This window comes from Pinus tabuliformis, chromosome 6, assembly GCF_031772625.1.
Source record: "Pinus tabuliformis cultivar Carrire ecotype Pingquan chromosome 6, CPIR1, whole genome shotgun sequence".
In the NCBI taxonomy this organism is placed as follows: Eukaryota; Viridiplantae; Streptophyta; class Pinopsida; order Pinales; family Pinaceae; genus Pinus; species Pinus tabuliformis.
Genome location: NC_142292.1, coordinates 53,805,901 through 53,833,733, shown reverse-complemented (window position 1 = coordinate 53,833,733; position 27,833 = coordinate 53,805,901). Strand labels below are relative to the sequence as shown.

The window sequence follows — 27,833 nt, the reverse complement described above, 5'->3', positions numbered from 1 at the left end:
CTAGTCAAATCAGCCCAAAAACAGTCCGAAAAAGTCCAGTCAAATTTGGTCAACGAAAGTCTAAGCAACGAGCCCTTCCACAGTCAACGCTGGTCAAACAATGGTCAAACAACCTCGGTTTTTGTGCCCAAAACTGTGGCCTACCCAAACAGAGATACCCCACACAAAACCACAGTCAAAACTGGTCAACGCTAGTCAATGCTGGTCAAAACAACCTTCTGCAATTTTCGGTCAATGTTGGTCAACGCAGGGATAGAAAAAGTACAGTCCTTTCTTCGCACATGTGGAGAGAGAGAAGCCTCAGAAATCTGTACCCAATCAAGGAGAGAGAGATGTGTGAGTGAGTGAAGTGCCAAAATGAGGAGGAGGCCTCTTGAATTTATATGCAACGTTGAGGTGCAAATTAGATGATTGGCCGACCTTGACAATTTGTCCATAATCAAAATAAATTCATAATTCCATTTGTACATGTCAGAATGGGATGATCTTTAGATCAATCCTACACCTCTCGAAGAGAGGAATCCAATAAAAATATCAACGGCCTCATATGAGCTGTCCAAGGTGAAGTTTGGCCCTAGTTGCCAAATTTAACAATGGTTCATCAACAACCATAATAATGAATTCTTGATCAAATAGATAGCTTTTACAATAGGTTTCAGGATAGGGCATCCAGAAGAAGGGTTCATTTTATTGAGAATGAAGTTCTTGGATCCACTGCAATATATTTTAATAATTATTTCCTTCCACTGGTCAGATTTGGTTCCTAATGCCACATTTATCAATTTGGGATCCTTAATTCCCAATCCTCCTTGGCCAGGGGCTCTTTACTTTTGACACCTAATCCTAAGGGATTGGGAAATTCATGTAGATATTGTAAATAGGAAAATAAGGAAGCATTGGAAGATGAAGAGTCATTGGAAGATGAATCCCAAGAGTCTCCTCTCCTTGTGTATATTATTGATTTCTCTTATTAAAATGCACATTCGTGGAGTTACCCAATGCCTGGCCTGGCATGGTATCAAAGCCAACCCCCATTTTTAGTTTCCCTTTGTCATGTAACCCTATTTTTCTGCCATTATCCTCTGCCCTGAATACTCCGTCCTCTGTTTGCTGGTGAATATGCTGGTTGTGAAAGTAGACTTGTGAAATCTGGCTGTGTTACTCCTCTGCGCTGAACTGGAAGGCCGTGATTATGTTCAATTACGTCGAACTCCATTGATTGGCATATGTATGGCATGAATTCTGTGCGTCGAATGTTTTTTAAGCACTAGCCTTTAAAGGTTGTATGCTATAACTCCCTTCTGAAAAACACGTGCTTGAACTATGCTGATGTGCGTTATTCTGGTGTGGTTGCTGGATGTAAAGGCTGATATATTTTGAAGACCGACCATATAACAAAGTCCGTGTGCCGTCGGCCCCCATCGAGCTTGTGATCATTTGGAGGAGCGTTGTCTGTGCATTTGACTGTTTAAATTGTGCGTTAAATTCTGCGACCATGGTGGTTGTTTGTTGAATAATGGTATGTGTTTTTTTGTTGAAGGTCATGAGATGGTGTCAAATATACTTTGAAAACTGTGTATATAGTGTGGATGGCATATAAAATGCATTGGTTATGCTCTTTTTTGAAGGCCATATATAAAATAAAGCTTGGATATGGTTCATATATATGATGGTTTATGCATAAGTTAAAGTTTATGCATTTGAAATCCTTTTTATATGTCGAGGCCGTGGTATATAATATATGATGGGCATATATATATTTTGAATTGGATACAATACATATATCTTATATATTTGGTGTGTTGAAATACATATATTTGCTTTGAACGGACGATGGAATAAGTTGGATGGTTTATATATAGAAGGCATGTCAGTTTTATTGCAGAGACATTTCAGATTTTTTTGTGGCTATTTAGGGCGCAATTCAGGATTTTTATGATGCATTCACTCATCTCCATAGTTGGAGTAGTTCTCTTTGGCAAAGAGAACTACCATGAATGGTCCATGAAGATAAAGCACACCTTGATTTTTAATGAGTTGTGAAAAGGAGTTTGTGAAGGAGAAGGATGCAATCCTCCTGAAAAACCCACTTCTGACAAGGAGCTTGCCATTTGAGAGAACAAGAACAGCAAGGTCTATGCTTTGATTGCAACATCAGTCAATGAAGAGGTGAGTCATCATATTATGCCATTTACAAATACTTTTGAAGCCTTAAAGAAGCTGAAAGATTTATATGACTCACACTTTGAGCTTGAAGTTGTTCAATTGATGATCAAATTGTTTAATTTAGAATTGAAGGATGATGATTCCCTTGCCTTAGCCTTTGAGATAAGAGCCATTATGCATGATATAGAAGCCATTGGTGTCAAAATGGATGTTCCTCTCATTGCTTTTGTCAAGGTATTGTATCCCACTTATTCCCATTATCTTGAGTCATTACAAGCTAGTGGAAAACTTTCAAAGATTTCTTTTGACTCTCTTGTGGACAAGTTTGCTGAAAGAGAGAAAGCTTTTGGGAAGAAGAAGACAACTGCTCAGTCTCCTGAAGAAGTTGTATGCCTTGCACAAAAAGAGAAGAATCAGGCACAAGATTCTTCTAGAGGAAGAGGTGGCCGAAGAGGACGAGGAAGGAAGAATAATAGAGGTAGGGGGGTAGACATTTCCAAGGAGAAAGGCTTGATCTTCATTGCATATGGTGTAATAGAAATGGACATGATGCTTCTACATGTAAGCTCTCATGGGACAGGATTAGACAGGAAAGGGATGAAGAGAAAGGAAAATCATCAAATAAAGGGAAAGGTAAAGCACCCAAGTCCGCTCATTATGTTGTGGCACATTGCAACATTGGAGTAACTGAAGACTTATTTAATGCTTCACTTGCTTCATGGAAAGATGCTTGGTTGCTTGATTCAGGAGCAACTTGCCACATGACTTTTAGAAGAGATTTCTTTGAAGAATTCATTGACAATGTTGATGGAGCAGTCTATTTTGCAGACAAGTCAAAACTCAAGCCATCAGGGCTTGGCACCATCAGGCTCAAACAACTTGGTCTTCCAAACTTTCTTCTACATGATGTTCTCTACCTCCCGGAGTTGAGGAGAAACTTGCTGTCTTTGGTCCACATCTGCTAGCAAGGACACTCCATTTGCATATTTGATGGTAAGGTTGAGGTTAGAAAAGCATCAGACAACTCACTTGTCATGACTGGGATAGAAGAAGAAAAAACTCTGAAGCTGCAAGGAACCTCAGCTCGTGCATAAAACTTTCATATAGTTCTCACTATGATGAAGGTAAACTTCCATCAAGTCTTTTATGGCATTCTAGATTTGGACATTTGAACTATGACAACTTTCATTTGTTGAAGAAAAATGGTGTTACTGGTGCCTACAATTCCTAGGAAATTTAAGTAATGTGATGCTTGTATCTTAGGAAAGCGCAACAAACATTCTTTTCATGATTCTCACTCTAGAGCACATAGAAAGCTTGAACTCATTCATTCTGATTTGTGTGGCCCAATGCTTGTTCCTTCTACAAATGGTAATAAATACATGATGACATTTATTGATGACTACACCAGAATGTGTTGGGTATATTATTGAAGAACAAATATGAAGCCTTTGAAACTTTCAAGAACTTTCATGCATGGATTGAAAATGATACACAATCTCATATTGGCTCTATTCGTACTGATAATGGAAAAGAATATACTTCAAATGAATTTGAAAACTACCTTTGCCAACATGGGATCAAACAACTGTGCCTTATAATCCCTAACTGAACGGTGTAGATGAAAGAATGAAGAAGACAATCTTAAATATGGTATGTTCAATGATGTTTTTCAAGAATGTTAACCTGATGTTTTGGGCTGATGCAGTCCTATGTGCGGTGTATATAAAGAATAGGTGTCCATTTCACGCTCTGAAAAACAAGACTCCATATGAAATGTGGTATAACCACATTCCTTCAGTAAGGCATCTCAGGGTTTTTGCCATTTGGTTCCACCTGTTATGCCTTGATACCTAAGGAACAAAGAAACAAACTCGGTGCAAGGAGTAAAAAATATATCTTCTTGGGATACTCAGATACCTCCAAAGCAGACCGTCTCTACGATGAAGTAAATAAGAAGTTATAATATCTAGAGATGTGATCTTTCTTGAATCTTCCAAGACTAACAATGTTGTTGAGCGACAACTTGATCACTTGGACAGATTCGAGCATGCAAAGCCTTTTCAAGGGTTTGATAATGAGATTCCACATCTTGAAGGGTGGATCCCTATATTGGATCAATCTGTGAAATCTCCTTTTGAAACACTCACTCCCCCACATGAAGCTCCAACCACTAATTAAGAAGACACCTTGAGTGATGTGATTGAGAGAATTGTGAGGCTAAATCTTGATTTAGCTCCATCTCAGTCATCTGAGCAGCCCGGGCCATCCCAAAAAGGTCCTCCAAAATGGCTCACAAAGACACTTGAAAGTGTTCGTCCTGATGAGGTTGGAAAGACAGGGACAAGAAGCTTCGCTGGATAGAATGGAGGTGATGTAGACGATCTTGATTCACATGTTGATTTTGATGTTATTTATGACTGTGATTTAAATTTGTCTACATATTTCGAACCAACTTCCTTCAAAGAAGTTGCTTCTCATGATGAATGGAAAGAAGCGATGTAGAAAGAATATGATGCTTTGATAAAGAATGACACTTGGAAGCTGGTTGATCCTCCATTGAGAACCAATCCAATATACTTCAAGTGGGTCTTCAAGAACAAGTATAAAGCAGTGGCTCACTTGACAAGCATAAAGCTAGGCTCGTAGCAAAAGGTTTTTGCACAAAATGAAGGGGTCGATTATCAGGAGACTTTCCCCCCACAACAAAATGGGCTACCATCCCAACACTCTTTGCCTTGGCAGCTCAAAATGGCTGGAAGGTCCATCAAATGGATGTAGACACTGCCTTTTTGAATGGAGATCTGAAAGAGAACGTTTTTATGTCCCAAACATAAGGATTTGTTGTGAATGGTCAGGAACACAAAGTACGCAGGCTTGTCAAATCCTTTTATGGCCTCAAACAATCACCGCGAGCTTGGTATGAGAAATTGACTGAGCATCTTTTGAAACTCAATTTCAAACACTATGATCTTGATGATGCAACTTTGTTTGTCAAGAAAGATGACAAAACTGTTGTATATCTTGTGGTGTATGTAGATGATCTTCTGATGACAGGGAACAATGAGAATTACATGGCATCCATAAAGAAAGAACTGAGGAAAGGCTTTGAAATGACAGATTTGGGATATGTTCACTACTATCTTGGTATTGAAGTAACCCAACATCCGAAGTTTATATTCCTCTCTCAGAAGAAGTACATTGTGTGAAAATTCGGAAACCCCAAATCACTACTCCAACAATTGTTTATATTTCTCCTATTGAATCAAGTTATTTACAATATTATACGGTAAACATCGAAATAAATACAACAACAACCTTTACAACTTAAATAATAAGCGGAAGCAAGAACTGAGCAAGAAAGAAATAGCACACACAAGTGACATCGTTGTTTTTGGACAAATGTCCCCGGAAAAACCCAATGTGGGAAAACCGGTGCAACAGCTGAGGGTTTGTATTATTATGTAGTAGTTTCTGAATACAATCTTTGGATACCTTATTGGCTATCCGATACAGAGAATTTGATTGGCATGGAATTAGTGAGAAATACCTCACACTATCACTGGCGAATCGATACTGATCCGAGCCCTAGATGTCTGGCCTCACGCTGGCTCTGCGCAACCTCTACGTCAGCCTATGTAGATCCGCATCAGCCTCTCTGGGGTCCACCTCACCTCTTCCACGGATCTTCTGCTGTCTGGAACTTCATTCCTCTGGCCTTCCGGTCTCACACCCCGACTTCTGGCTCTGGAACTCGACTTCCCAGCTGAATCTTAGACTTCCTCTGAAGCTCTGCGCTGCCTCTGTGTGGCATTGCGCTGCCACTTTTGGATCTTTCTCTGTCTCCTCTGCAATGTATCCCCGAATCAGGAAACTCTCCAATCGGAAAACTATCCCTGCCCCTCACTACAAGAAATCCTATAGATGACCTCTCCGACAATTGCTGCGTTGCTCTCTTGAGAAAATCGATCTCTGATCTCTCACTTGATGTGTTTTCCAAATGCCCATCGAAGTCCTTCTTATAATCTTCCAGTTGAGTAATCAACGACCCAGATTAGATTCTAATCAATGGCTTAGATCATATTGACTCGATCTCCGTCTTCTTCTAGAAGATTCACACCCAATTTCATTAATACCCTTTAATTATTTTAATTTCCTAAGTTTAGACTTAGGCACCCATTAAAAATAATTAATTATTTTAATAAAACTGTCTCCAGGTGGAATTTCCCAAAACGATTTCTGGGTATTTTGGAATACATGTGTCCTAGCCTCCCTGCAAATTTTGAGGCTTAGAGCACATCTGATGCTACCAAAAATCAACACTCCCTCTTAGTGAGGAATGTGCTCTAATAATGCAACCTGCTGAAGCATCACCTTGACTCTGTAACATCTCCCTCTGCGCTGCTGATGTCTGACATCACTGCCCACCAACTACTGCGCAAATGCTGTATTTGTGCTGCTACTGGCCCTGCCACTGCCAACGCTGCATCTACACTGCAACCCTCTCCAACTGCTGTTGCTGCAACAACAACGAAAAAGCATCCAAAATACTGAACAAGTGTTCAGCATGATGCATCTGTTGCTGGAGTTCTGATTGTTGCTAGTCTCTGCGCTGACCCTCTGAAGTCTCTGTGTTGCTGCTGACTTTGCACTGCTGCCAACTCTGCTCTGCGCTGCTCAGTCTCTGGCGCTCCTAGCCACTGCAACTGTCACTCCGACACTCCTCTGCACCAATTGACACTGGTCCATCCTGCTACTTTTGATATGGGCTCCCGTAGCAAGGTATTGATCTAAGAGGTGGACTCCTCAAGGATCCTGCCCATCTGCAGTTCTTTCGAACTACAGTACTAGATCACCCCACCTCTCCCCTAGAGGTATCTGGGCAATCATGGCAAACCCCTCCTCCTCGATCTTAGCGGTTGCAGTCTGTAGATCATGTTTCTCGTCCTTGCCCTTCTTCTTGAGAGGACACTGTGTAGCGTAGTGATCAAATTCACCACACCAGAAACATTTGATCTTTGAGACGTCCTTCTTCTGCCTCCGCTGCTCCTACTGCCCCTTTGATGCAAGGGCTGCATTTTCTTCCTCCTCCTTGGGCTTCGTCCCACTGTTGTTGTTGCTATCAAGTTTGCACTTGACTAAGTCTCGCCTCATCTCTTCCTACTGAAGAGCGGCCCACATCCCTTCCCAATCCGACAATCTCTCTCTACCTAGGATACTCTAGACAAACACTTGCCATTCTTCTGAGATTGAATTCAAGGCCAACCTCACCATCTCGGTGGGCTGAGGCGCTGATCCTACAGCTGCCAACGAGTCTCAGACCTCCTGAAGCTTCGATAGGAACGAATCAATGCATTCCCCCTTTTGCATCCTCGTGGATCTCATTTTCTCCTCCAAGTACATCTTCTGCTGCTCGGAAGATCCCTGATACAACGTAGCCAAGGCATCCCACATCTCCTTGGCAGTCCCTTTGCCAGCAATGTGACATACAACGTGATCCCTCACTCCGTCGAGGATCAACCACTTGGCCTTCGCCATCTCAGCCTTGTACTTCTTGAGTGGATCTGCATCTGCAGGTTCAACTACCACACTATCAACATAGGCTTTGAGATTATGCTCATCCAGAAGGCAGGAGATCCTAGCCTTCCAGATCACATAGTTGGATGCTCTGTCCAACCGATCTTGATCTCTTAGCCCATTAGCTGCCATCTCTGCCAACAAAATGTCGAACTGCCTCCTCTCTCCTCTGCGTTGCTGCTAGGCTGGCCTACGCACTCCCTGCTGGAGTTAGTAGATGTTAAAATTGGCAACTAGGGCCACACTCCATGTGGGTCATCTTATTTATGGCAGCTGTTATTTTTCTTGGATTCTCTCGTCGAGAGGTGTAGGATTGATCTAACGATCATCCGCTTCCGACAAGTATTTATGGAGATATGAATTTATTTGTATTAACTTGACAAATTCACAAGGTTGGCCAGCAGCTAAATGTGTGGCACACATTCTCAACGTTTCATATAAATACAAGTGAGGTTGAGGCATTATTCAGTCATCTCATCTCTCACATTCTCTCTCTCCTTAGTTGATTGGGTTTACACATAAAGGAGTAGCTCTCACATGGGAAGGAGGAGGACGCAGAAGGACGAAGTAGGAGGACGCAAATTTAAGGGCGCAGAACTGTTTGACTGCGTTGACCAGAGCTGCAGATGGTATCTTTGACCAGCGTGGACTTTCTTGAAGTGCGGTTTTGGTGTGGCTGTCTCTCCTAGGCAGGCCACATATTTTGGCACGCAAACTGAGGCATTTTGACCTTAGGTTTGACCAACGTTGACTACCCTAATTGCTGGCAGCAGGTTGACTTCTGTTGACTTCATTTGACTTGGTTTTTCGGACTGTTTTTGGGTTGCCTCTTCTTGCTGTTGGAGGCCGAGTTGACTGGGATATTGACCAAGCTGATTGGAGGTCAATTCTATCTTGTTTGACCAGCTTTGACTTTGCTGGTTAGGGTTTGCTGCTATTGTCATAAAATTACAGATTTGTATATTTGTACTATTTCTCTCTCTGCTGAACTATTGAATATTATAGAAGAATTGATCAAAGGGTTTCCCCACATTGGGTTTGTCCCTGGCTAATCACCACATCTGGTGTCTCTTGTCTTGGCTTGTTTTCTGTCGATCTATTAATGTTCTATCAACATTTTACTTTATGTTAATGTGATTGCTAAACAATGGCTAATAAGAAGAAATTGAAGTAAACTGCACTAAGCATAGAACATACCATAAATTAACGGTAGATCAACTCCTCTCTACTGCTGCTCAACAATTGAGAAATCGAATTCCTTGGCTAGGAATTCCCTGAGGAAGAAATTCCCTCAAAAATTGTCTCCTTCCTTCTTTTGACGTCTTTCTGCCCCAGCAACTGCTGCAGAAAACTGCGTCTCACTTGAAGACTGCTTTGCGCTGCCCCCTCTGCCACTGACAAATCTCAATCTGGAAATCTTACCTCTATGTCAACTCACTCAGAGAGGGATCTTCTTTGAGAATCTTGCCCTCCTGGCCTGGACTGCGCAATCCTTTTGGGGATTCGATCTGTTGCCTACGCAACACTTCGATCTCGCTCCTCCTCTTCAACGCTCGACTCTCTTCTTTCCCCTGTGCTTCGATACCATGTGAAATTCGGAAACCCCGAATCATTATTGCATCAACTTATTATATTTCTCCTATTGAATCAGGTTATTTATAGTATTATATGGTAAACATCAAAATAAATACAACTGCAACCTTCACAACTTAAATAATATGCGGAAACTAGAACTGAGCAAAAAGGAAATAACACACACAAGTGACACCATTGGTTTTGGACAAATGTCCCCGGACAAACCCAATGCGGGAAAACCGATGTAGCAGCTGAGGGTTTGTATTATTATGCAGTAGCTTTTGAATACAATCTTTGGTAGCCTTACTAGCTATCCGATACAGAGAATCTGACTGGCAGAGAATTAGTGAGAAATGCCTCACACTATCACTGGCGAATCGATACTGATCCAGGCCCTAGATGTCTTGCCCCATGCTGGCTTTGCGCAGCCTCTGTGTCAGCCTACACAGATTTGCGTCAACCTCTCTGGGGTTTGCGTCACCTCTTCCACGGATCTTCTGCTGTCTGGAACTTCGTTCCTTTGGCCCTCCGGTCTCACACCCTGGCTTCTGGCTCTGGAACTCGACTTCCCAGCTGAATCTCGAACTCCCTCTGAAGCTCTGCTCTGCCTGTGCGTGAAATTGCGTTGCCTCTTCTGGATCTTTCTCTGCCTCCTCTGCAATGTATCCCTGGATTAGGAAACTCTGCAACCAGAAAACTATCCCTGCCCCTCACTACAAGAAATCCTCTCGATGACCTCTTTGGCAACTGCTGCGCTGCTCTCTTGAGAAAATCGATCTTTGATCTCTCACTCGATGTGTTTTCCAAATGCCCATCGAAGTCCTTCTTATAATCTTCCAGTTGAGTAATCAACGGCCCAGATTAGATTCTAATCAATGGCTCAGATCATATTGACTCGATCTCCATCTTCTTCTAGAAGATTCACACCCAGTTTCATTAATACCCTTTAATTATTTTAATTTCCTAAGTTAGACTTAGGTAATCCATTAAAAAAATTAATTATTTTAATAAAATTGTCTCCGGGTGGAATTTCCCAAAATGATTTTTGGGTATTCTGGAACACATGTGTCCTAGCCTCCCTACAAATTTTGAGGCTTAGAGCACATCCGATGTTACCAGAAATCAACACATTGGAGATCTATTGAACAAGTTTGGCATGGATGAGTGCAATCCTTTGACTACTCCAATGGAACATAATTTAATGCTCACATCCACTGAAGGAAAAGAATTTGAGGATGCAACAAAGTACAAACAACTTGTAGGAAGTCTCAACTACCTGACTACTATCAGATCAGACATTTCATTTACTGTTGGAATCCTCTCCACTCTCCAGGTTTATGCAAAAGCCTTGTGAGGGTCATTGGTATGCTGCAAAAAGAGTTCTAAATGTTGAAGAATGTGTAACTAGGTTCGGTCTTCATAAGTATGAAATGTATTCTTGTAAATAATAAAATGAAAAGAAATTATTATTGAAGCATGGGTCTCATGCTCAAGTTCTTTTATTTTATAGGTCAAGCACCCATTGAGTGCTTCTAGGGTTTGTCCTAGGTTAAAGAGTCATTGCCATCAAAGTCCTTCTTAGACTCTTCTAGTTGAGTAATCAACGACCCAGATTATATTCTAACCAATGGCTCAGATCATATTGACTCGATCTCCATCTTCTTCTAGAATATTTACACGCAGTTTCATTAATACCCTTTAATTATTTTAATTTCCTAAGTTTAGACTTAGGCAATCCATTTAAAAAATTAATTATTTTAATAAAATTGTCTCCAGGTGGAATTTCCCAAAATGATTTTTGGGTATTCTGGAATACATGTGTCCTAGCCTCCCTGCAAATTTTGAGGCTTAGAGCACATCCGATGCTATCAGAAATCAACACATTGGAGATCTATTGAACAAGTTTGGCATGGATGAGTGCAATCCTTTGACTACTCCAATGGAACATAATTTAAAGCTCACATCCACTGAAGGAAAAGAATTTGAGGATGCAACAAAGTACAAACAACTCGTAGGAAGTCTCAACTACCTGACTACTACCAGATCAGACATTTCATTTGCTGTTGGAATTCTCTCCAGGTTTATGCAAAAGCTTGTGAGGGTCATTGGTATGCTGCAAAAAGAGTTCTAAATGTTGAAGAATGTGTAACTAGGTTTGGTCTTCATAAGTATGAAATGTATTCTTGTAAATAATAAAATGAAAATAAATTATTTTTGAAGCATGGGTTTCATGCTCAAGTTCTTTTATTTTATACGTCAAGCACCCATTGAGTGCTTCTAGGGTTTGTCCTAGGTTAAACAGTCATTGCCATATATTGAAGACCCTATGGGCACATTGTATCTTGTAAAGAAAAAGTATTTGTCTTTAAAGTGTCAAAATACCTCCAAGATCAAGTCGGCCTACATGAAGAGCCACGTCTACCCCTTGGAACTTGGAAGAGCCTATATATAGAGAGGAACTCGTCCTCCATTAGACACATTCACTCATCTCATTCTGTACAAAGAAGAGGAAGAGAAGAAGTCGAAGAAGAGGGTATGAAGAAGTTGAAGTGCTTGGGCTAGATCTCTCTCTCTTGAGAAGGTCGAAGTTAGGGTTTCTGCGTTGGTACTATCTCTGGTTCGTTCTTGGAAGAAGAAGAGAAGGAAAGACAAGTGAAGGTCTCTTAGGGCGTCTCATTAGCCCTAAGACTCAAGGAAAGACAAGCGAAGGGAGGAGAAGGCTATTCGAGGGAGATCAAAGTTTCCAAGAGAAGCAGCCTCTGTTGCCGTGAGCCAGAATTTAGAATCTATAGTGGGAGGTCGAAGTCACTAAAGGAGGAGGCTGAGTTGATATTGATCTTGGAGGGTATTTGTTTGAGTCACTAGGTCATGGTATTTGTCAATTGAAGAATCTATAAGAAGAGAAGAGATTTACATGTTTTCTCCTCAAGAGGAGGGGTTTTGGCCTTGGCTTGCAACCTATATACTGTGTCACTGTTCTTATTGTTTTGGTCACTGTTTGATGTATCACACACTGTAATAATAAGGAACAAAGCTAATAAGTAAAAAGGTAACACAAACAATTATCAAGTTAAGAGAATTAACCTACTTACTGCCCTATTGAATTCTCGACACTAAAGTACTTGGAGGGAACACAAGACTTTTGACTCAAATATACATAGGTGGATGACTTCAACTTGATTGGGTACTCTGATTCAGATTTTGATGGAGATAAAGAAACTGGAGTATCTACTACAAGTTATGTTATGAGTCTTGGATCATGAGCTTTCTCCTGGAGGTCATGCAAACAATCAGTTCTAGTAGATTCCACAACTGAGGCAGAATATGTGGCAACAACTGAAGCAACGAAGGAAATTGTATGGCTCAGGAAAATTCTGGAAGATTTGTAGGAGAAACAAGTGGATTCAACTCCTGTTTTGATCGAGAGCATTTCTGCAATAAAGTTGGCCAAGAACTCAAAGTTCCATGATCGAACCTTGCACATCAATACAAAGTATCATCTGATTGACAACAATAATGAAAAGACTAAGCTTGAATTTGATTACTATAATATAGGACACTAACACCTTGACTACTAGTGCTTGGCTTTATACGTGAGGGAGGATTCTGGGTTTTGATCGTCTATGCTCAAACCACCCATTCCACCGCACACTGCCAGGGGGATCACCTCCTTCTTAGTGCTCACATATAGAGGCACCAAGAGGTAGACAAAGAGCAGTTACACCACGTTGGGTTCCAAATCCATGAAACCTTGAGGGAACTATGACCCCCCACCATGAGACCTTTGTGATAGTGTCAAGTTTGTGCCCAAGACAACTCTTTCATTCATAGCAGGTGCTCACTTTCACACTTATCAAGATCTCGCTAGAGGGTAGGTTTTCTAGGCAACATGTTGTATCTAGATCTTCTAGTACTCCAAATTGTTAAGAGCATTAGGACAATTATCGATTAGGGTTTCTTTATTTCGGCCTTAGATGATAGTAGAGATCACAACAACTATTAGGACAAATTCAGAGATTAGCCCCCTCCTCATCAACAAGTAGTGGCTCCTTTAGGGTTTGAGTACATCTTGCCAACGCTTTTAGTTGAGACATTTCTTTTTGGCTTCCTCTCTTCTTTGGGACTCCTAGATTTGTATCTTTGCATTTCTTTGAGGATAACTTTTAGATTCTAGGTTTTTGACCTCAGAGGATATATATGTTTTTATAGGAGCTGCATTTGTACTCCCACTGAGTATTGTTTTTGATGTACCTAGTAGTCCCTTTGACCTTTTTATAGTCACTTGTTGGACATTAATAAAATTACCTTATCCTCCTTTCAAACTTGAGTATTGGAGAGATTTACGTTGGTCTCTCATATAATGATTGGGAGCAATGTTATCGGAACCAAACCGATGATTGGACCGGAAAACCTTGTGGACTAGGAACTGGTCGGAACCGGTTCTCATTTATATATCCATGTGCTTCCATATGAATCCAAACCATTTATACACAAATAAGCGAAAATTCTCATTTGTATAGCATGTAAGGGTGCACATAACCAAAATAGCATTGAGTGCAATCCATCTTTGAATTGACAATACATCAACAGATGGTCTTTAGATGGCCTCTAAGATCCAAAACAAATCATGCTACAACAAATACCTACATATCATCAAAATCATTGCCTATATTGGGATCTTCATCATTAGTATAGCCCTCTAAGCATTAAAATAAGATAGAGAAAATGTAGCATGTCAAGTCAAGATTTGTTTGAGTGATGGTTACATTTTTAGTAGAGTCATGATAGAGGAGTTCGACAATTGATGCCACTAACATCAAAGTACATAGAGGGCTTGGTGCTCTTTATTAAATACTAGCTCCATACCCTTGTACATGACAAAATCTAATGGAAATGTTGCAATCCCCCCAATCCTGAAATCCCGAAAAGATGTTAAGTCTACTGGATTTTGAGTGTGATCTAAAATTCTACTTTCTTCAAATCAAATGAGGTTGGAGCCACTCTCAAACATCCCGAGTCATTTCATGGTAATGTTAAAAATTTAAGTGAAAGGATGAAAATGAAAGATAAAGGAGAATGTCATTTTTGCTTTAAGAATTTAACATTACCATGAACTGCATAGCAATACTAGGGCCATAGGCTTGAATATTAGGTTGGCCTAGGGGAAAATTAGAATTGGGCTAACCAAATGAAAATATAAAAAATAAAAAAGGCATACTTTTTAAGCTGGCCTGCACGAGTACGGACTGCACGGACCCAGTCCCAAATCGGCTGGTTTGGTGAAATAGGTTGGTCGGTTTGGTACCAAATTGGCCTATTCTACTTTTGAAGCTCAAATCGAACTAGTCGGATGAAATAGTTCCGCTGGTTCTGGTCCGGTTTCGATAATGATTGATTGGGAGGTGGAACAAGTCTCTTTAATTTTTCCTTGAGCTTTTTGTAGCTCGCCTTCCAAAAATTTCTAGAACTCATTTGTCTTTCAGATGTTTTTCTTCATCCAAGCGTCAATGTTCTCTTCTAGTCTCTTAATTTTTCATTCCCATAAATAAGCTTCCGAGTTGTACATCTCAAGAGGGGTTGGTCAAGAAGTGGAAACAAAGTCCTCAATGTGCTGATAATCCAACTGGATTTTGCTAAGAGGTTCGTAATTTTCAGCATTTGAAGTTTTTAAGGAGATATGTTTGATTGGAAATAGATTGTGGGATAATGAAGGAGGCCCAAGAAAACCCTTCATTAAGAAAATATTCTTGCAACGAACATCTGTCAAGCCACTCAACTATGAAACTTGAGCCAATTCTTGTTTGTCTAAGTAAATTTCCACTTTTGGTATTACATTTTTTCTTATAATAACTGGTGAATTGGTAACTTCAGAGGACTATTCTAGGCAAGACCCAAGATCAAATTACAACAACTGCTACTATTCATCTCAATATTGAGATATTCAAATTTTCTTGCCCCTTCGGGCTTATAGGAATTATTCGTCATGATTTTCAACATGTTCAAATTTTTGCCACATAAGATAACATGTCTATGGAGAATAGAACCCAGGTGGAGGGGCAATTAAATATGCTAGCTACGACTTAAGCTATTGTCCTTTGTTCTTTTTGAGTATTACAGAAGTGAACCCAAATTGAGATATTATATCCTCTACCATCTCTCTACAGGCATCTTGAACATTGGTGCCTCCTTTTTTTTTCCTTTGTGTCTGGGACTAGATTGAAATCTCTTGCTAAAATTGTCTTGAGAGATAGAAATGGAGAGCAAATTTATCAATGAGTTCCAACAATTTATCATTTCTAGAGAATTATTTGAAGCATAAACATTGAAGAACTGATTTGTATGAAATTTCCTCACAGTGAAGCGCTATCTAATGGATTGACTTGAACTTGCTTCTTATTATGGAAATTTGAGGTTCCAATAGGATCGCCAGTAGGCTTACTTACTAATTTTATTATTATTGTTATGACTTATTAAAGCATGGGCTTCATGCTTGGGTCATCATGTTTTAGGTCAAAGTCCCCATTGAGGACTTCTAGGTTTTGTCTTGAGTCATTAGAGTCATTGTCCATTTAAAGAGACCCTTCTTGGGCTTTTGAATCATGTAAAAGGAATTATTATTGAGTAAAATAAGTCATTTGTCACCTCCACACCAAGTCGGCCTACAAGAGGGTAAATCGAACTCTAGAAAAGGGTATATATACAAGTAGTTCAATTCATTTGGAAGATTCACTCTCACACAAGTTCGATATCCAAGAAGAGGAAGAAGAAAAAATGTGAAGTTGTAGATAAGGAGGAGATCTGTTGGAAGAAGGAAGATCGAAGTTTTTGGGTTTATCTCTCTCTCACTTGTGTGGATTTACTGGGCTGTTTACTTGGTCGAAGTTCTGCTGCTGGGAAGGTCGAAATTATGGATTCTGCTAGGTCGAAGTTGCTGTTGGGTCAAAGTTATTGTTGGGTCGAAGTTCTGCTAGTTCGAAGTTTCTGTTGGATCGAAGCTCTGTTGTTGGGGAAGTCGAAAGTTTGTTGCTGCTAGGTCGAAGTCATTGCTGGAAGGTTATCATTTGCAGAATAAAGGAAGGGTTGACTTGGTGATTGGAGGAAGTATGTGTCTAGGTCAAGGAGTCTTGGATCATCTCGTGAAACTATTAAAGGAAGAGTTGTTCATTGGGTTTTCCTTAGATAGGGGTTTTGCCTTCGCTGTCCGCCTACATCTGGTGTCTTTGATCTTCATGTTATAGTCTTGGTAATTGCTTGATAAACTAAGCTAAAAGAACATAAGAAAGTTAATAAGAACATATGAATATCACAAGTAATTATCAACATAAAGAAAATCTTTCCACCTTTTTGATTATCCAACACTTTCCACAGTCTGCTTGCCACCATGTTCAATTTTTTAATGATGCAAAGGATTTTTTTTATCATTGTTGGTTTTTCATTTTGAGTAGTAGATTCAGTGCATTCCTTTTATCAAGATTTTCAAGGCCACTGTAGTTCCAAGAGAGCATCATCATAAGTTATTAGGTTATGTGCCTTAGTCTTCTTCCTTGAGGTGTTAGCCTTGTTGACGGTTGCTTGGAGTCCCAAAGCCTTATTGTAGATGCTTTTCCTCCCTTTGCTTCCAAGACCTTTTATTATATGCCTTTCCTTAGGAAAGATGGGAGGCCATTAATCTTCTGAGTGGATAGGAAAGGTGGTGCTGTTGTGCCTTTGGAGGCGAGGCCCATCATGTTGATCAAATGGGACTGATTTTCCTTCCGATTTGTTGAAAAATGTAACTAGTGTCAGTGTTTATAATGTAATAAAATGTAATTTTTTATCATTGACATATTTATTACATTCATTATTGTTATTTTATTTTTGGTCAAAAGCATGTTATTCGTGCTTATAGAGTCAATTGAGCCAAAAATAATTGATTAAGAGTCAAAAGATATGTATTTGAGTCAAGTCCCATTTAGACTTTTTGTAAAGAAAATAAAAATAATTTTATTTTGAGTCAAAGAGTCAACACAAGACCAAGTCGGCCCTCCTTGGACTAGTCAGCCTATGTGGTAGTGATTTGACCCTCCTGGACAGCTATAAATACAAGACAATTCAACCTCTTGGAAGATCTCATTCATCACATCACATCGATTTATGTGCAAGAACAAGAAGAAAAATCAACCAAAAGTCAAAGGAGAGAGAAGAAAGTCAAAGGAGAGAGAGAAGACGAGTTTTCTGCCCTAATTTTGCTCACACGTGTGAAGTTTCTATGGTTTTTTTGAGGCTGTTACAGGGCTGAAATTTGGGCTCTATTGCGGGACTGAATTTTCTATGGTTAGACCAAATTTTAGAGATTTTGACCAATGTTGACTTTTGTTGACTTTGACTTGATTGGAGGAGACTTGGAGGAGGGTTGACTTGGATCTTTGTGGCAGTCTTGGTCTTGGTCTTGGGTCTTGGATATCTCATTTTGATTTGATTCTATAAGAGAAGGATTGTTGGGTTTTGCCCTGGCTTGGAGCTTAATTTCTGGTGTTCTTTGTCTCTTTGTGATCTTTATGCTTTGAAGTTTTGTATAATTGCTTAATGAAGAGAACATAATTTTAATAAGAAGACAACTAACATTCATAAGTAATTATCAAGAAAGAGGAATCAAGCATTAAAATATCTAGCACTTGGTTTCTCAACATGGTATCAGAGCTAAGGTGAAGAAAGGAAGCCTGAAGATCACAGTTTGTTGGCACTCTAGTTTGGAGACATTCTTGTAGCAACTATCTTTTCTCTCTCTTTTCAATGGCAAGGTACATGAAGGTCGGTCTCAAGGCACTAAGGAGTCTCTTCTAATACATCAAAGGACACATCACCAAATTCATCTATGCTCTATCTAAAGAAATCAAGGCTGTAAGTCTCTACTTTTCACTTACAGGTTCAATTGAAGATGAAAGCACATGGGTAATCGATGGTGGAGCTTCAAGGCATATGATAGGTGAACGTGGACATCTCAATACCCTATCTAAAGGAAGCTCTTCTCATAAAGTCGAACTTGGAGACAAAAATAGCTATTCGGTCAAGGGATTGGATCTACCTCCATAGCGCTGGAAACCAGTGGGAACATTCATCTCGACAACATCCTCTATGTTCCAGGTTTGAAAAAGAATTTGCTTTCTATTTCTTGTTTAGAAGATAAAGGAGACATGGTAGCATTATTGATGGCAAAGTAATTGTTTGGGCAAAGGGAGCTAGCATAGAAAATGCAAGGACTATTGGGATTCCTGAGGGGAGGTTGTATATACTTCTAACTCCTCCACCTCAAGCTTTTATATGACACTAATCCTTGTGAGTTATGGCATAGAAGGTATGGTCATCTCCATTACAAAATATTGCCATCCTTGAATCAAATGGTTACAGGTATACCCCAATTAAAGGAAGAGCATGAAGGAGTTTGTGAAGGGTGTGCCCTTGGCAAAAATGTAAAGAAACCAAAAATGGCAGTGATACAAGATCCAAGGAAATCTTAGACCTAATCCACTTTGATGTTTGTGGGCCCATGTCAAAAAAATCTCTTGGTGGTCATCAGTACTATGTAATATTTATTGATGATCATTCCAGAAAGACCTGGATATATTTCTTGAAGTCTATAGATGAAGTATTCGAAAAATTCCAAGAGTTCAAGGTAGAAGTGGAGAATATGGCAGAAAAGAAGATCAAGACCCTAAGATCAGACAATGGAGGAGAATATACATCTAAAGAACTTGTGGCCTTTTCAAAGGAAGCTGGGATCAAGAGGGAGCTAATATTCCCTTATAATCCTCAACAAAATGGTGTAGCTGAAAGGAAGAATTGATCTATTGAGGAATTTGTAAGAGCCATGCTACATGACCAAGATCTTCCAAAGTTCTTAAGGGGAGAAGCCTCTATGACAGTAATCTACATTCAAAATAGAAGTCCTCACAAAGTTCTAGACAACATGACCCCAAAATAAGCATTTACTGGAAAGAAGCCTAATGTTGATCAACTCAGAATTTTTGGATGTCCTGTCTACATTCATATTTCGAAGGACAAGAGGAAGAAATTGGACCCTGTGGGTTTGAAAGGAATCTTCATTGGTTATAACACCTCATCCAAAGCATATAGAATCTACATCAAGGAAGAACTTTGTATTGAAGTAAGCAGAGATGTCACATTCGATGAAAGCGTTGCATACAAGAAGTCTAAGGATATCCCCATTGACTTGGAGGAAGAAGGACTTATCTTTCCCAATGAAGAGAGTCCAGAGCAAGACAATCCTCCAGAACCTACAATTGATCAACATGAAGAACCAATTGGACCAAGCAAACCTGTACAACATGTCATCATTCTGGAAACTTGAAAAAGACCAACTTCGTTAAGATCAACTCTACAAGAAGCCGAAGGACATGAAACAACAAAAGGAACATTCAGAGAAAGCAAGAGACCCAAGAGATATTCAAGTTATGCAACATATATGACCAAACTCATTGAAGCAAAACCTACCTCTTACGAAAAGGCAATTGAACATCAAGTATGGAAGAATGCAATGTTAGAAGAATACCAATCAATAATGAAGAATGATGTTTGGGAAATTATTCCTAGACCAAAGGACAAATCAATTGTGACTTCCAAGTGGGTGTACAAAATCAAGCATGCAGCTGATGGGAGTATTGACAAATATAAGGCAAGATTTGTGGCTAGAGGATTCTCTCAACAAGAAGGAATTGATTATGAGGAAACTTTTGCTCCAACAACCAAGTACACAACAATTAGATCTCTCATCTCTATTGTAGCTTCTATGGGATGGAATATACATCAAATGGACATAAAGACAACTTTTCTGAATGGCACAATTGATGAAGAAGTCTACATTGAGCAACCTCAAGGATTTGAAGTGCATGGAAAAGAAACTCATGTTTGCAGGTTAAAGAAGGCTCTATATGGCTTAAAACAAGCCCCTAGAGCATGGTATGCCAGAATGGATGCTTATCTATTAAGACTTGGTTTCATCAAAAGTATCGCAGATCCTAATCTCTACATCAAAGTAGAAAAGAATGAGCTCGTGATCATACTACTTTATGTGGATGACTTACTGATAATGTGAAAATTATATCACTGCAACATCTGATTTACTTTGCCTACTTATTTTCAATAAGTTATTTATGAAATTCCTTCAATAAACATTAAAATAAATTCTGCTGCAGATATCACACCATAATACAGAAACAAACACATGCACAAGAATCAACACATTGACATAGATATTTTGGACAACAGTCCCCGGAAAAATCCAATGTGGGAAAACCGGTGCAACAAGGGAGGATTTTATTATCTAGTAATTCTTCAGGACAATCGAGTGCCAAACTGGCTTACCCAACAGAGAGAAAAATTCTCCAGCACTTCTCCTTGTCCCAGTGTCAGCTTGGTTGACCTTTGTGTGACTCCCAGACACTCTGCGGCAGCCCCTACTTGTCTGCGTCAGCCCTGGGCCTCTCTACGTCACCCACGCAGGCCCTCTAGTGACTGCGCAGTCTCCTGCTGCCTCAGCGTCTGCCTGAAAGGCCCTGCATTTGCCTCTCTTGCCTCTGCGTTGGTCTTCTGTTGCTGATCCTGACTCTCTGCTCCGTACTTGCTGCCTCTTGTTGCTCTCCAGACCACTAGTTTTTATTTCTCAGCTAACCCAGCTCCAGAAATCGAACTGATTGGTCTCCCTCAATGTGTTCTCCCACTGACCCTCAAGCCTCTTCTTATACTTTTCTCGTTGGTCCATCAACAGTCGAGATTAAGTCCCTAATCAACGACTAAGATTAGATCTTGCTTGATACATGACTTTTGGACCATTCTAACTCAGTTTTATATTAATTCACATTAATATTTTATTTTCCCTAAGTTTAGGCTTCGGGACTCCATTAAAAATATTAATTATTTTAATATCTTCCAAATTGGTTAGATTCTACCCAAACCAATTCTGGGTCTTGGAGATCTCATGTGCTTTAGCCTCTCCACCAATTTTCGTGGTTACATCACATCCGATGCTACCCCAAAACAACAGATAACAGGTGTGGAACATTGTATTCATTAATGCAAGAAGGAACTAGCAACTAAATTTGATATGAAAGATCTTGGACTAATGCACCACTACCTCAGACTCAAATTTTGGTATAAACTTGGCGAGATTTATCTTGGTCAAGGAAAATATGTGATAAAGATTCTACAGAAATTTGGGATGATGGATAGTAAACCCATGACAACACCTATGATCACCAATTTGAAAAAGCTAAGGAGTTTAGACTCAAGTTTTGTTGATCCAACATCTTATCGACCTTTGATTGGTTCTTTGATGTACATCGTGAACACTCGGACATATATATGTTTTGCAGTAAATACTCTTAGCTAGTTTCAGATGGAGCCTAGACATGATAATTGGATAGCAGCGAAACACATCCTAAGATATCTCCGTGGGACCATACATCATTGTTTGAGATATGTTGAAGGAAATGAGATTCAGTTATTAGGCTACACAAATTCAGATTGGGTAGGCAGTGATGCAGATGGAAAAGGTACTATAGGTGGCTGTTTTTGTTTGGGATCCGCTATGGTTTCATGGATGAGCAAAAAACAAGACTTGGTTGCGTTGAGTACTGCTGAAGCTGAATATATGGCAACTAGTGAAGTTAGTCGTGAAGCAGTTTGGCTCCGTAAGTTGCTTACTGATTTGTTTGAAGGACCTTTGGATTCGACCATCATATGTTGTGACAATCAAAGTTGCATAAAGCTGATAGAGAACCTAGTTTTCCATGCGAGGACAAAGCACATTAATATCAAATATCACTATATTCGAAGCATGGTGTAGGATGGAGTCGTGAAGCTACAGTACATCTCCACTGACGAGTAGATAGCAAATATATTGACGAAGTTTCTTCCTAACAAGAAGCTTGAGTATTTGAGAGACAAGCTTGGGCTTGTGGATATCTCCTCCTTGGTTGAGAGGGAGTGAGGGTGGACACTGTGTTCTCCATGTGTCACGTACTATGGCCAGGACTAACAATCGTAAGCCTAGTGCATGAACATTGGTATGGAGAATGGTGGATTGGATAAGCATCAGGGACGTACATTCTTGAGTCATGTATTGTGGTTAACTAGGATTAACATCCTAAGTTGGATACATGGACTTGGTAAAGAATGGTCCGGAGGACGTACTTTTCCTTGGATTAGGAAATGGTCTTGTGAGGTCATACCTTAGGAACACCTGGGTGGGGTATGTGCCTTGAGAGGCAATGGTGTCCAAATTTATGCCTCCTAGCATTGTGCTCTGATCTAGTGGAGAGATAGAGCTTGTTAGTCAAGGCCTTTCTATTTTGACAATGCTGGCTATGATGATGTAAATCATCATTGATGCTTATCAATCTGGATCCTTTCTTATATGAATATTTCAACTTGAGAGTATCTTGTTGTGTCATTATGAATACCTCCCTAGTTAAGAGGGAGTGTTGAAAAATGTAACTAGTGTCAGTCTTCATAATGTAATAAAATGTAATTTTTTCATTGACATATTTATTATATTCATTATTATTATTTTATTTTTGGTCAAAAGCATGTTCTTCATGCTTATAGAGTCAATTGAGTCAAAAATAATTTATTAAGAGTCAAAAGAAATGTATTTGAGTCAAGTCCCATTTGGACATTTTGTAAAGAAAAGAAAAAGAATTTTATTTTGAGTCAAAGAGTCAACACAAGACCAAGTCGGCCCTCCTTGGACAAGTCGGCCTATGTGGCAGCCATTCGACCCTCCTGGACAGCTATAAATACAAGACAATTCAACCTCTTGAAAGATCATTACATCATTCATCACATCACATCAGTTTCTGTGCAAGAACAAGAAGAAAAATTAGCCGAAGTCAAAGGAGAGAGATAAGACAAGTTTTCTGCCCTAGTTCTGCTCACACATGGAAAGTTTCTACGGTTTTTCTGAGGCTGTTACAGGGCTGAAATTCGGCCTCTATTGCAGGACTGAAATTTTCTATGGTTTGACCAGATTTCAGAGATTTTGACCAGCGTTGACTTTGACTTGATTGGAGGAGGGTTGACTTGGATCTTTGTGGCAATCTTGGTCTTGGTCTTGGGTCTTGGATATCTCATTTTGATCTGATTCTAATTTCTGTTGTTCTTTGTCTCTTTGTGATCTTTATGCTTTGAAGTTTTGTATAATTGCTTGATGAAGAGAACATAATTTTAATAAGAAAACAGCTAACATTCACAAGTAATTATCAAGAAAGAGGAATCAAGCATTAAACTATCTAGCACTTGGTTTCTCAACATGATTCTCATTGCGGATCTCTCCTCCTTTCGTTGAAACTTCATGAGCTGCCTTTGGAACTTGATCTTTTTCATGAATGGAAACACTTTGCTTTTCTTGGGGGTCATTCTCTAGGGATGCAAATGAGCTTTCAACTTTAGTTGTTTGCTGAGTTTTTTGGCTTTGATTTTGATTCTTCTTTTTACTGTTTTCAGCTTTTTAACAGTCTCCTTCCTTCTATGGAGATACTTAGCAGATGGTGGATTTTTCTATGGACAATTCCTTGTACAGTGGCAATACTCATGGCAAAAGTTACATTTAAGTGGAATCAGCTTGCAGTATAGTTCTGTACCTGGACCAATCCCTGATTTACATTTCCGGGGTTTCTGGAAATCCTTTTCCCAGATCCACTCCAATGCACAGAAGGGCATATGCATAAATACCTTGCCTGGCTTCAAATTTGTCAATATACTTTTCCAATATGTTCTCTATTTGTTTAAGAGTTTTGTGATACCATAGTAATAATGAATGGAAAGGAAGACAAATCCATATGGGAGTGTCCATGGGAACTTCATCTTCAGGGTCAAGGTTCAAAGATCAACAGTTGAAGTACAAACCATTTGCTCCCATGAACCATGGGCATCCATTGTTTCTTTTATTTTCTCTCCTTTTGCTCAAATAGAAATGAGTAAAATCCTTTGCCACAATAAAAGTGATTTACTCCCCCTGGATGTGTAGAACACATTGAAGTTTTATCCCTGCCTCCAGGGATTTTGGCCAAGCCCCACTAAATTCTCCTATCAAAGCATAATTGGCAAAAAATAGAACTTTACTCAGCAGAAGACCTGATTTCATCACTAAGTGATGAGATTCCTTCCCTTTCACAAATCCATTTGCCAGATTGTTACAATCTGGCTTAGCTTTTCCTACCTCTTCATCAGCATGGACCTTGAACCTGGCTGCAGCCTGAGCAGAAGATATGAGAGGGAGTTTGAGCTCTCTCTTGTCACGGTGGACATCAGGGCAGGAAGATTAGGGTTTCAGAGACTAGTGCGTGGGTGGCTTGGAGTGTTATAACACCATGTTCAAAATAAAAATATGAAAAGTAGAAAACTAGAAGAACAATCATTAGATACCCTATTATTAAGACTTTCTTTTGGAGTGGACTACTTTCATTTATATATGCCAATGAACTTTACTCACCAGAAGACCTGATTTCACCACCAAGTGATGAGATTCCTTCCCTTTCACAAATCCATTTGCCAGATTGTCACAATCTGGCTTAGCTTTTCCTACCTCGTCACTTGCAAGGACCTTGAACCTGGCTGCAGCCTGAGCAAAAGATATGAGAGGGAGTTTGAGCTCCCTCTTGTCATGGTGGACATCAGGGCAGGAAGAGTAGGGTTTCAGAGACTAGTGCGTGCGTGGCTTGGAGTGTTATAACACCATGTTCAAAATAAGAATATGAAAAGTAGAGAACTAGAAGAACAATCATTAGATATCCTATTATTGAGACTTTCTTTGAGATTGGACTACTTTCATTTATATATACCATTTTGGTCTCCTTCATGTGCTGATGCATCTAGACTCTCTTGGATTGGATTACTCTCATCTATATATGCCAATTTGGTTTCCTTCATCATGTGCTTGTGCTCTATATTATGTTTTGGATTCTCTCCATGCAAGTTAATCTGCTATGGAATAAAGACCATGCAAAGTAATCTTCGGATTTTTTAATCTACAAAATCTTCAGACATAAATGATGATATATTCTTAGAAATTTAGAGTTTATACAAACGTGCTGAAGTTGACTGTGGTATACACATTTTTGAGATTGCAAAGTACATATGATATTTTATTTTTGAAGTAGTGGCATTGATATAACTTGAGTTCTGAGTAAAGGTACTAAACTTTGGAGTCAGTATCATCCTTTTCAGTAAATAGTTATGCTTATGTCAAGATTCTGAGAAGTAGGAATTGTCTTTGTATACCCACAATGCAGGGTACCTCCTCCAGTTTTTCCTCGTCCTGCAGAGAGACCCTCCAAGATTGTACTCCCAGAAGATAAATACATCAAGAAGTTTTATAAAAAGCATCCAGATTCTTTGACAGAAGAAGCTTTCTGGTATTCTCTTTAACTGTGTTTCCTCATTGTAAAATAGATGAAAGATACAATGATTTTATTTGTTTCTGTTTTTCCTTTGATACAGAAGTAATGCTAACCTGTTGTAAAAGGAAAATATTATTTTAGTTTATGCTTATTATAAATAGTATTAGAATAATACTATTTAGTGTTTAATGCTCATTCTTATTAGCTGTTGCTATTTTTATCTTTTTAGCAGTTTCTTAGATGAAACTGGTTGTTTCTATTTCCTAATAGAAACTTGATGTTTCTATTACTGTAAATATCTTTGTATTATTATTGAGCTTCATTTTGCTCATGAATCAATTCAATTCATTCATTGATTATGGTATCAGAGCACAGGTATTCTATTTCGAAATAATTTTTCATAGGTTGAAAAATTCCGTGCTTCATTTCGAAATTGCTCTTCTGTGGAGGATTTTTTCAGTTTTCATTTGGGACACTGATAAAAATACCTGCCCGGACACGATCGATTGTGGTTGAATTGAACGAATCAGCGTGCGGAAATTAATTTAGCGTGCGTATGTTGATTTTTTTTGCAAAGGATTCATTCTGATTCTGTTGCCGCGGGATATTTCTTTCAGGAATGAACGCTCTTTGCCTGAACATAGTCGATCTAGTTGCTACATATCGGAACAACGCGAGCTTGGCAGCTCCGTGACCTTGGTTCCTGCTCGCTGATAGATCTTTGAATTCCTTGACGTTTGGAAGGAATTTGTGACGACAGAGACAACGACTGCTCCTTCATCAATCGTTTGGAAGGAATTTACGACGGCAGAGACAGCGTTACTTGACGGGCAGATCCACAGGTTTCGAAAGTTGCAATCGATCATTGCACGAAACAACGGCGGTGTCGACCAACGATCCAAGCGTCATATCTACAGTCCGAGGAATGCCGGGACGGAGAATTTCTGACACGGCCAGCGTTTGAGAAATCTGAATTTTTTTTTCGTGGAAGAATTTTTCTTTACTGTGGATTCCGAGGCAACCAGCTGAAATGTTTACGATCAATTGAGTCACCAAAATCGCCGTTGTCGTGGATCGAACCCGGGTCACCCCCGTGACAACACTTTTGGGATATATGCACATCCCATCTGCCGTAAGTGTGATCTTGTGAGCCCGGATATGTTTTGCCTCTGCGGCAAAGGTCAACGGAGCCGCCACCAGCCCCAAGACCACTAACCTTATTATCTTTTCCGACCTCTTCATCGTGGATTCCAAGGTTAGTTTGCCGTTACACTGCGGCTTCTTTTATATTTAAAATTACAGTTTCTTGGCCGAGTTAGTTGTCGTTCTCATTACACTCGGACCAAGTTTCCGGCAGTGAGTAAGAGGGCCACGCAGACTTTCAGAAATTTGGGCGTATAGGCCGAGCCTCATTTCCAGATTTTTATGGTGCGTAGTATTATTTCTTTATAGTGCTGTGAATTTTTTTTTTAGAAGAACGTACAGCTGGGCAGCTATCAAGCGATGAGATATTAGTTTTGTGGCCATTGTTCACTTTCAAATTAACCAGAAGTGGTGGCGCAACCTCAGAAATTCCTATTCAGTGATTATTTAAAGTAAATCGTGCTTCTCAGTGTTCGATCCTGCGTGGCAGAAGCAGCATTTGGTATTTCTTTCTAAAATCTCTCAGAACAATTTCGGGTTATATTTTTATACCAGCATTTGTCAGATTCTGTCCGGATTAGTCGGATCTCCTTATTGCTTTCTCGGGAAACGAACAGATGGCTTCACTAACCAATCTAATGTTGGAAGGCAGTCAACGCTTTAATGGCACAAACTATAACATCTGGAAACAGAGAATGTTGACCATTTTTGAATATAGGCGTCTTGACCAGCTCGTTCTCAACAAAGAGCTCCGTCCTGGTACAACTGGCACCGATCAAGATAAGTTTGATGATCGAAATCGAGAGGTCGTTATGCTCCTCAAGCTCTCTGTGACTGATGATCAGTTACCGCAGATTCCTTCTGGCAAGACAGCTGCCGAGATCTGGCAACAGTTGAAGGAACTGCACGAGACATCCGACAAGAGCAGAGCTTTCTTTCTCAAGAATCAGTTGTTCTCCATCATGATGGACGAACATA

The 27,833-nt window shown here is 39.7% G+C and overlaps 1 protein-coding gene across 1 annotated transcript in view; it reads left to right on the top strand.

Moving 5' to 3' along the window:
* Positions 1 to 27,833, top strand: part of LOC149257186 (uncharacterized) — a 132,894-nt gene that overhangs the window by 17,321 nt on the left and 87,740 nt on the right. Inside the window, exon 3 of the mRNA XM_089413693.1 lies at positions 25,605 to 25,727. Within this exon, the coding sequence (XP_089269819.1) occupies positions 25,605 to 25,727 (123 nt within the window). The remainder of the gene's footprint in view (positions 1 to 25,604; positions 25,728 to 27,833) is intronic.